The following is an 11,507-nucleotide window of genomic DNA, read 5'->3' as shown; positions in this document are numbered from 1 at the left end:
TAAATTTCTCTCAGTCAATCATCAGTCATTTGTGTAAGTGCTGTGCTTGTTGAATGTCCTTCCATATAACCATGCTGAACATCTGTTGTCAATTTGTTTACAGTAAAATAACATTGTATCTGTTCAAACACTATTTTTTCCAAAAGTTTACTAAGGCTTGATAACTGGCTGATTGGTCGGCTATTTGAGCCAGTAAATGGGGCTTTACTTATTCTTGGGTAGTGGAATTACTTTCGTTTCCCTCCAGGCCTGAGGGCACACACTTTCAAGTAGGCTTAGATTGAAGATATGGCAATATCGTCCACTATTATCCTCAGTAATTTCCTATCCAAGTTGTCAGACCCCGGTGGCTTGTCATTGTTGATAGACAACAATCATTGTTTTACTTTTTCCACACTCACTGTACGTAATTCAAAATTACAGTGCTCGTCTTTCATAATTTGATCAGTCATACTTCGATGTGTAGTTGTTGCCGGGACGTCATGTCATGCCAATGAAAACATAAATTATAGTTCGACACTGGCCATTAAAGATGTAGTCAGTCATGTCAGAAGATAGCAGATTCATTACTTACCAACAACAGCTGTCAATTCCAATAGACGACGTCACGTTTTGAAGTTCGCTTTCCTAACAGCAACACTATCATGAATCTAGCAAAGAGGTTTATTAGCACATTTCTCACACTTTCTTTAGCCGTGGAGGGAGAAGGCTTGTCTCGGGAAAGTGCAGGTGGGTTGCCTAGCAACACGTGCCTGTGAGTCAACGTCTGCATAGCGCAGACAAATTCCCATGATTCCTATGATTTCTGAATCTGTTCGGACCGAACAGCTAAAATGACTTTGTAAAAACTTATGTCAACTAATAAGGAGAACTATCTAACAAATAAATACATTATGGCATTATGATAATGTATCTATCTCTAATCACTAGGCTACCTGCCTCCTCTACACTCTAACCACTAGGCTACCTGCCACCTCTACACTCTAACCACTAGGCTACCTGCCTCCTCTACACTCTAACCACTAGGCTACCTGCCACCTCTACACTCTAACCACTAGGCTACCTGCCTCCTCTACACTCTAACCACTAGGCTACCTGCCTCCTCTACACTCTAACCACTAGGCTACCTGCCACCTCTACACTCTAACCACTAGGCTACCTGCCACCTCTACACTCTAACCACTAGGCTACCTGCCACCTCTACACTCTAACCACTAGGCTACCCTGTATGTATCTCTAATCATAAACTATGTAACGGTTTTCCTCCACTTCTGAGGAGGAGTAGGAAGGATCGGACCAATATGCAGCGTGGTACGTGTCCATGTTAATATTTATTTAAACTGAACACAAAACAAAAATAACAAGAGAACGAACGAAAACTAAACAGTTCTGTCTGGTGCAGACACAGAGACGGAAAACATAGAACGCCCACCCCAACTCACGCCCTGACCAAACTAAAATAGAGACATAAAAAAGGAACTAAGGACAGCACGTGACAATTAGTAAGAGACATTTTGGTACATTTGTGGGCCAAATTTTTACTTACTCAACTTAAGTGATGCAAAATCATACATATGCATAGCTTTTTTTTTTGTATAGCAAAATCACGTCAATTTGTCTTTCCAGAAATATGTTAGTTGGGGTCTTCTTGGGCAGTACTAATCACTTCCATGCTAAGGAAAACTGTGTCCGGGTTCCTAAAGGCTATACGGTATATTTCTGGAGTGTTTATTTGATGGCCTTCTTATCTATGAATGAATTTCAATGAAAAACTTTAATAGGAAAAAAGGAACATGGATTATTTTTTCAAAATGTATTTAATATTAATATTCATCATTTTCGGAAGATAAAACACCTGTGAAGTAGAATAAATACCCAACGGCACCTTAAAGCATATAAACGCTGTTACAAAAATACATAATAAATGGCATTGTTTTAAGATATACAGAAGTCTATTGCAAAACAGGGTCTCAAGGGCCCGGAACCTGAACTCAAGGGCCCGGAACCTGAACTCAAGGGCCCGGAACCTGAACTCAAGGGCCCGGAACCTGAACTCAAGGGCCCGGAACCTGATCTCAAGGGCCCGGAACCTGATCTCAAGGGCCCGGAACCTGATCTCAAGGGCCCGGAACCTGATCTCAAGGGCCTGGAACCTGATCTCAAGGGCCCTGAATCCCTTTTTTGGTCTTGCCAGCATGTGAAGAAAGGAAAAGGAACATTTTGTGAAATACGTTTATCTGAAGGGTTAAGAGTTTATCTAACTGCATCAGATAAAACAGCTATTTATACAAACGTAAAACCATAAAATATAGGATATCACATTCTCAATTCCCCCCAAAAACATGAGATCTGCTTCCTACTTCCTGTTTATGTGGAGCCTGAGTGCACACTATGAGCAGTTCCTGTAAGTGATTACATCTTTCGCGGATGCATGAGCATCGAGACACTGACTGGTATGGTATGAATGGTTGTACACAGGGCATTATGGGTACTGTAGTACATCATGCTACAGTCTCCATGTTCTATACTGTACTACAAAACAGCACATCAGCTCCATGGTTAGATGAATCTCCAGCAGCTATTCACCATGCACACATCGTATAGAATTCCCTTTAGATTCCTCTGTCCTGAGAATAAAATAATCTCCTTCTTGAACAGTTTGTCTTGGTCCTCTCTCTCTGAGCTTCTGCTCAGGGTTTGTCTTGGTCCTCTCTCTCTCTGAGCTTCTGCTCAGGGTTTGTCTTGGTCCTCTCTCTCAGGGTTTGTCTTGGTCCTCTCTCTCTGAGCTTCTGCTCAGGGTTTGTCTTGGTCCTCTCTCTCTCTGAGCTTCTGCTCAGGGTTTGTCTTGGTCCTCTCTCTCAGGGTTTGTCTTGGTCCTCTCTCTCTGAGCTTCTGCTCAGGGTTTGTCTTGGTCCTCTCTCTCTCTGAGCTTCTGCTCAGGGTTTGTCTTGGTCCTCTCTCTCAGGGTTTGTCTTGGTCCTCTCTCTCTGAGCTTCTGCTCAGGGTTTGTCTTGGTCCTCTCTCTCAGGGTTTGAGCAACAAGTGTTGTTGCTCAAGTCACAAGTAAGTCTCAAGTCTTAGCACTCAAGTCCAAGTCAAGACCGGCAAGTCTGAGTCAAGTCCAAGTCAAGTCTCAAGTCCTAAACTTTGAGTTTTGAGTCCCAAACAAGTCATAATGTGCTCTTCACCTAATGTAATACCATTTAATATTTAATATTTTAGACAAGAGTAATAGTTAGTATATTACATTTACACAAATCATGCATGCTTTTACATATATATATATATCTATTACTTTCTAAATAAACTTTATATTTCCACGGAAATACATGGGTAGCCATGAGAAAGAACCCCCCCATAGCGATGGACTATCGAGGATCAGTATGGGGCGATGTAGGCTTGTACACAATCACCCAACCTTAACACACATCCTATCTGTGTGTGGTTACAGTAGGCTAACGTATGTCAATGGCTTTAGGAACAGCAGTAACATCAGGCCTAGCCAGTTGTAGCTCAATCTGGGTGCAATGATCACGTTCCCCGCACTGGCTGACTGTGTGGAGGCTCATTGACTTAATGTTACATTAGCCTACATGCTACACTAGTATAGTTATGAATGATATAGCCGTCGGCTATATTAGCCACGATTGACCGTTCTTTGTGCAGCTTCAAATGTGGAACAGAGTTGGAGGTTGTTGCTCCTCCGTCATTTTCTTCCTGCATGTTTTGTAAGTTGCAATCTGTTTTTTGTTGACTACAGCGTCGTCTTTAGATCATTTTTGGTATCATCTTTCCAAGGACTCCCATCTGAATACACCCGCCGACGTTCCTCTGTACTGCCACGCACAACTTTTTCTCAGCTGGCACAATTTGATTGGCTGCTGTCAGATTCAAACTGTAATCTGTTAAATGAAGGGTTGATGCACTACACACTTTTTTTTTAAATGGCATCATTTTTAATATTTGGGCTCGGGGCAGGTTGGAGAGGGTTGGAGAGAGGGTTGGGGCAGGTTGGAGAGGGTTGGAGAGAGGGTTGGGGCAGGTTGGAGAGGGTTGGAGAGGGTTGGGGCAGGTTGGAGAGGGTTGGAGAGGGTTGGGGCAGGTTGGAGAGGGTTCGGGAGGGTTGGGGAGCGTTGGAGAGGGTTGGAGAGAGGGTTGTAGAGGGTTGTAGAGGGTTGGAGAGGGTTCGGGAGGGTTGGAGAGGGTTGGAGAGGGTTGGGGCAGGTTGGAGAAGGTTGGAGAGGGATGGAGAGGGTTGGGGAGGCTTGGAGAGGGTTGGGGAGGCTTGGGGAGGGTTGGGGAGGGGAGGATTGGGGAGGGGAGAGCTGGGGAGGCTTGGAGAGGGTTGGGGAGGCTTGGGGAGGGTATCAAGTCAGGTCGAGTCATAAGGCTCAAGTCCAAGTCAAGTCACGAGTCATTGGTGTTAAAGTCAAAGTCGAGTAGGAAGTCATCGCATTTGTGACTCGAGTCTGACTCATGAAAAAAGTAGGAAGTCATGTGACCTGAGTCCACACCTCTGTTTGTTGCTGTGGTTGTTTTTGTAGGTAATTAAAATAAAATCATAATAACATGTTATTTGTCACATGCTCCATAAACAGGTGAAGACTAACAGTGAAATAATTACTGATGGGTCCTTTGCCAACAATGCAGAGAGAAAAAAAAAAGAGAAATAATAGAAAAAGTAATAATAAATACACAATGAGAAACGATAACTTGGCTTTATACACAGGTAGCCTATTGGTTAGAGTGTAGAGGCGGTAGGTAGCCTAATGGTTAGAGTGTAGAGGCGGTAGGTATTCTAGTGGTTAGAGTGTAGAGGCGGTAGGTATTCTAGTGGTTAGAGTGTAGAGGCGGTAGGTAGCCTAATGGTTAGAGTGTAGAGGCGGCAGGTAGCCTATTGGTTAGAGTGTAGAGGCAGTAGGTAGCCTAATGGTTAGAGTGTAGAGGCGGCAGGTAGCCTAGTGGTTAGAGTGTAGAGGCAGTAGGTAGCCTAGTGGTTAGAGTGTAGAGGCGGCAGGTAGCCTAGTGGTTAGAGTGTAGAGGCGGCAGGTAGCGTAGTGGTTAGAGTGTAGAGGTGGCAGGTAGCCTAGTGGTTAGAGTGTAGAGGCGGCAGGTAGCCTAGTGGTTAGAGTGTAGAGGCGGCAAGTAGCCTAGTGGTTAGAGTGTAGAGGCGGTAGGTATTCTAGTGGTTAGAGTGTAGAGGCGGTAGGTATTCTAGTGGTTAGAGTGTAGAGGGGGCAGGTAGCCTATTGGTTAGAGTGTAGAGGCGGCAGGTAGCCTAGTGGTTAGAGTGTAGAGGCGGTAGGTATTCTAGTGGTTAGAGTGTAGAGGAGGCAGGGAGCCTAGTGGTTAGAGTGTAGAGGTGGCAGGGTAGCCTAGTGGTTAGAGTGTAAAGGAGGCAGGTATTCTAGTGGTTAGAGTGTAGAGGAGGCAGGTAGCCTAGTGGTTAGAGTGTAGAGGCGGTAGGTATTATATTGGTTAGAGTGTAGAGGAGGCAGGTAGCCTAGTGGTTAGAGTGTAAAGGAGGCAGGTATTCTAGTGGTTAGAGTGTAGAGGAGGCAGGTAGCCTAGTGGTTAGAGTGTAGAGGAGGCAGGTAGCCTAGTGGTTAGAGTGTAGAGGTGGCAGGTAGCCTAGTGGTTAGAGTGTAGAGGCGGCAGGTAGCCTAGTGGTTAGAGTGTAGAGGCGGTAGGTATTATATTGGTTAGAGTGTAGAGGAGGCAGGTAGCCGAGTGGTTAGAGTGTAGAGGCGGCAGGTAGCCTAGTGGTTAGAGTGTAGAGGAGGCAGGTAGCCTAGTGGTTAGAGTGTAGAGGTGGCAGGGTAGCCTAGTGGTTAGAGTGTAAAGGAGGCAGGTGGCCTAGTGGTTAGAGTGTAGAGGTGGCAGGGTAGCCTAGTGGTTAGAGTGTAGAGGAGGCAGGTAGCCTAGTGGTTAGAGTGTAGAGGAGGCAGGGTAGCCTAGTGGTTAGAGTGTAGAGGTGGCAGGTAGCCTAGTGGTTAGAGTGTAGAGGTGGCAGGTAGCCTAGTGGTTAGAGTGTAGAGGAGGCAGGTAGCCTAGTGGTTAGAGTGTAGAGGAGGCAGGTAGCCTAGTGGTTAGAGTGTAGAGGAGGCAGGTAGCCTAGTGGTTAGAGTGTAGAGGAGGCAGGTAGCCTAGTGGTTAGAGCGTTGGGCCAGTAACCGAAAAGTCTAGTCTGAATATGATTTGCCCTTAAGAAAGCCACATAGCCCTAGTCTGAATATGATTTGCCCTTAAGAAAGCCACATAGCCCTAGTTTGCCCCAGAGGAGCCGTACTACAATGGACAACCCTGTAAAACAAGACATTTCACTGAACCTATCCGGTGTATGTGACAAAAACAAACATTCTATTAGTTGTAAACAGTCCATTGTGGAACATACTGTTCACCCTCACATAGACTTGTTTTGTAGTCCAATCATTCACAGCCTTGTTTTGTAGTCCAATCATTCACAGCCTTGTTTTGTAGTCCAATCATTCACAGGCTTGTTTTGTAGTCCAATCATTCACAGCCTTGTTTTGTAGTCCAATCATTCACAGCCTTGTTTTGTAGTCCAATCATTCACAGGCTTGTTTTGTAGTCCAATCATTCATAGGCGTTGTATTGTAGTCCAATCATTCACAGCCTTGTATTATAGTCCAATCATTCACAGGCTTGTTTTGTAGTCCAATCATTCACAGGCTTGTATTATAGTCCAATCATTCATAGGCTTGTATTATAGTCCAATCATTCACAGGCTTGTATTATAGTCCAATCACCCACAGGCTTGTTTTGTAGTCCAATCATTCACAGGCTTGTATTACAGTCCAATCATTCATGCACAGTCTGTCTGTCCTTCAAGCATTGCAAATGGAAGACACTTCCACATTCTGCTCAGAGGTGAATAAGTCAAATACAAGCGTTATACTGTATATAAAATAAATCAAAGTGTATAGTGTAGCAGGTAATATCAATACTGTACGGAAGTAAGATATTTATAATATAGTTAACACGGTAATGCAACAGATTCGTTTATTTGTAGGAAATATTGTCCAAACTACTTTAACCCAAAGTCCTCTATGATCATATAATGATTATATATTGATCATATAATGATTATATATTGATTATTGGCCCTTTTTTCTTCGTTAAAACACGTGACTTGAGTGTACAGGGATCGCTAGCTTGATTCAATATAATTGTATTGATATACTGTAATATATCCTGCTGTATAAATAAAGCTTGATTTGATTCAAAAGAATCACAACACTTCAACTACTACTTCCTTTAACATTCTACAGAACCCCCCCAAAAAAAAACATGAGTGTCCTGTGTTTTATATATATTTCCACACTGTGGGGTTGGAATAATACTGTGAAATTGATAAAATTATGATAATGCCCTGTTGTTGTAAGAGCTGTTTGAAAAGACAGCCAGAAGTTTCAGCCTGTTTTGGTGGGATGGAGTTTTGACCTGGCTGGTGACTTCACCAGGCGGTAAATTAGTTATATAGACCAATAAGAAAGAGAGTTCCAAACCTCTCTACCAATAACAGCTAGTTGTCAGTTTCCCCACTCCCAGACACTCCCAGCAAAAAAATGTATTATGAAAAAAACCTCTTTGCAAAGAATCCATTTTTGTTTCTTTTTGACCATTTTGACTTGAAAACAATCACAGTAAGATCCTTGTTACCCAGAAATGAGTTCATATTGAGATAATAACAGCTGCATTGGGACCTTTAGTTAATAACCATAACTAAAGACACATTTCAATAGTACAGAGAAAGAGGCTAAAGAAGGTTTGAACACTTCACTTGTGGGCTTTTCCTACGATAAATGACAGTATTGGTGCCAGTGTAGAATGTGTTGTTTCTTGTCAAGTCTATTAGCGGTGGTATTAGGGGGTATCACTCTAACCTTTATCAATACAGGTGTGTGGAAAAAGGCTAGTATGAGGAGGTGCTGTTGTCTTTATTCAGGCCTTGGAGGATGTTGGTCAGCCTGGTCCTCTTCATCTACACTGAGATCCAGACGCAGGTTCTCCAGAGTCTGTCTCATTTGCATGGTGGACTCCTTACGTCTGCAGAGCAAATGAGGATGTGTTTGTGTCCTGCAGTTCAAACAGTATCACTCTCTCCCTCTGCTCTCCCTCTGCTCCCCCTCTGATCTCTCCCTCTGATCTCTCCCTCTGATCTCTCCCTCTGCTCTCCCCCTCTGCTCTCCCCCTCTGCTCTCCCCCTCTGCTCTCCCCCTCCGCTCTCCCCCTCCGCTCTCCCCCTCCGCCTCCGCTCTCCCCTCCGCTCTCCCCTCCGCTCTCCCTCCGTTCTCCCTCCGCTCTCCCTCCGCTCTCCCTCCGCTCTCCCTCCGCTCTCCCTCTGATCTGTCTCTCTTTCTAGTCTCTCCCTCTCTGATCTCCGTCTCTCTCTTTCATTGAACCTTTATTTTCTAAACCACGTACTTGAGTTGAAGGTGCTGATCCAGGAGCTGTCTCTGTAGTCTGTTGGAGGTCTCTCTCTCCTCTGTCAGTTCTCTCTGGGTGTGGCGGTACTGAGCGTCTCTACGACTGGACTCCTCCTCCGCCTCGTTCAGCTGACGCTTCAGGGAACGCATCCTCTGGGTCATCTGATGGAGAGAGGTCATAGGTCATTGGGTCAACTACCAGAGGGCTACCATATCAAACTGCACATTACGCATCACAACACTCAGAGGTATAACAGAGGTATCACGTCAATAAATAACATCCACTTATACAAAGTTATCTCATTAAACATTATTATTTAACAAGAGATCCTGGAGATCCTATCAGGAACACAGTATAAATAAACTTGAATGAATGTAAATAGGATTCACTGTCCCCCATCTGACATGGCTCTCCTGTGTTAGTAACTTTAAAGTGTCCTGGCAGGTCCTTCTGCTTCGTACCACACACACACACACACACACGCACGCACACACACACACACACACACACACACACACACACACACTTCTACTAGCGTAGTGGTGGTGTTAGTGCAGGTATCCTACCAGGTCCTTCTGATTCGTACCACACTCACACACACACACACACACACACACACACACACACACACACAGACAGACAGACACACACATAGACACAGTCCTATTAGCGTAGTGGTGGTGTTAGTGCAGGTATCCTACCAGGTCCTTCTGCTTCGTAACACATACAGACACAGACACAGTCCTACTAGCGTAGTGGTGGTGTTAGTGCAGGTATCCTACCAGGTCCTTCTGCTTCGTAACACACACACACACACACACACACACACACACACACACACACACACACACAGTCCTACTAGCGTAGTGGTGGTGTTAGTGCAGGTATCCTACCAGGTCCTTCTGCTTCGTAACACACACACACACACACAGTCCTATTAGCGTAGTGGTGGTGTTAGTGCAGGTATCCTACCAGGTCCTTCTGCTTCGTAACACACACAGACACAGTCCTACTAGCGTAGTGGTGGTGTTAGTGCAGATATCCTACCAGGTCCTTCTGCTTCGTAACACACACACACACACACACACACACACACACACACACACACACACACACACACACCTACTAGCGTAGTGGTGGTGTTAGTGCAGGTATCCTACCAGGTCCTTCTGCTTCGTAACACACACACACCTACTAGCGTAGTGGTGGTGTTAGTGCAGGTATCCTACCAGGTCCTTCTGCTTCGTAACACACACACACACACACACACACACACACACACACAGTGGTGGTGTTAGTGCACACCACACACACACACACACACACACACACAGTCCTACTAGCGTAGTGGTGGTGTTAGTGCAGGTATCCTACCAGGTCCTTCTGCTTCGTAACACACACAGACACAGTCCTACTAGCGTAGTGGTGGTGTTAGTGCAGGTATCCTACCAGGTCCTTCTGCTTCACACACACACACACACACACACACACACACACACACACACACACACACAGTCCTACTAGCGTAGTGGTGGTGTTAGTGCAGGTATCCTACCAGGTCCTTCTGCTTCGTAACACACACAGACACAGTCCTACTAGCGTAGTGGTGGTGTTAGTGCAGGTATCCTACCAGGTCCTTCTGCTTCGTAACACACACACACACACACACACACACACACACACACACACACACACACACACACACACACACACACACAGACAGACACACACATAGACACAGTCCTATTAGCAGTCCTAGTGTGGTGGTGTAGTGCAGGTATCCTACCAGGTCCTTCTGCTTGGTGGTGTTAACACATACAGACACAGACACAGTCCTACTAGCGTAGTGGTGGTGTTAGTGCAGGTATCCTACCAGGTCCTTCTGCTTCGTAACACACACACACACACACACACACACACACACACACACACACACACACACACAGTCCTACTAGCGTAGTGGTGGTGTTAGTGCAGGTATCCTACCAGGTCCTTCTGCTTCGTAACACACACACACACACACACAGTCCTATTAGCGTAGTGGTGGTGTTAGTGCAGGTATCCTACCAGGTCCTTCTGCTTCGTAACACACACAGACACAGTCCTACTAGCGTAGTGGTGGTGTCCTACTAGCGTAGTGTTAGTGCAGGTATCCTAGATACACACAGACACAGACCTCCTACCAGGGTCCTTCTGTGGTGGTGTTAGTGCAGGTATCCCCCAGGTCCTTCTGCTTCGACACACACAGACACACACACACACACACACACACAGACTACTAGCAGTCCTAGTGGGTGGTGTTAGTGCAGGTATCCTACCAGGTCCTTCTGCTTCGTAACACACACACACCTACTAGCGTAGTGGTGGTGTTAGTGCAGGTATCCTACCAGGTCCTTCTGCTTCGTAACACACACACACACACACACACACACACACACACACACACACACACAGTCCTACTAGCGTAGTGGTGGTGTTAGTGCAGGTATCCTACCAGGTCCTTCTGCTTCGTAACACACACAGACACAGACACAGTCCTACTAGCGTAGTGGTGGTGTTAGTGCAGGTATCCTACCAGGTCCTTCTGCTTCGTAACACACACACACACACACACACACACACACACACACACACACACACAGTCCTACTAGCGTAGTGGTGGTGTTAGTGCAGGTATCCTACCAGGTCCTTCTGCTTCGTAACACACACAGACACAGTCCTACTAGCGTAGTGGTGGTGTTAGTCCTACTAGCAGTGGTATCCTACCAGGTCCTTCTGGTGGTAAGTCACACACACACACACACACACACACACACACACACACACACACAGTCCTACTAGCGTAGTGGTGGTGTTACAGTGGTGTTAGTGCAGGTATCCTACCAGGTCCTTCTGCTTCGTAACACACACAGACACAGACACAGTCCTACTAGCGTAGTGGTGGTGTTAGTGCAGGTATCCTACCAGGTCCTTCTGCTTCGTAACACACACACACACACACACACACACACACACAGTCCTACTAGCGTAGTGGTGGTGTTAGTGCAGGTATCCTA

The 11,507-nt window shown here is 45.7% G+C and overlaps 1 protein-coding gene across 1 annotated transcript in view; it reads right to left on the bottom strand.

Annotated features, from left to right (window-relative positions):
- Positions 1-1,798: 1,798 nt before the first annotated feature.
- Positions 1,799-11,507, bottom strand: part of LOC115124014 (myosin-14-like) — a 49,128-nt gene continuing 39,419 nt past the window's right edge. Inside the window, exons 18-19 of the mRNA XM_065006842.1 lie at positions 8,449-8,612; positions 1,799-8,070 (exon numbers count right to left, since the gene is read on the bottom strand). Coding sequence (XP_064862914.1) covers positions 7,962-8,070; positions 8,449-8,612 — 273 coding nt within the window. The 3' untranslated portion in view covers positions 1,799-7,961. The remainder of the gene's footprint in view (positions 8,071-8,448; positions 8,613-11,507) is intronic.

This window comes from Oncorhynchus nerka, linkage group LG22 (genome assembly GCF_034236695.1).
Source record: "Oncorhynchus nerka isolate Pitt River linkage group LG22, Oner_Uvic_2.0, whole genome shotgun sequence".
Classification (NCBI taxonomy): domain Eukaryota; kingdom Metazoa; phylum Chordata; class Actinopteri; order Salmoniformes; family Salmonidae; genus Oncorhynchus; species Oncorhynchus nerka.
This window is presented reverse-complemented; position numbering and strand designations above follow the sequence as displayed.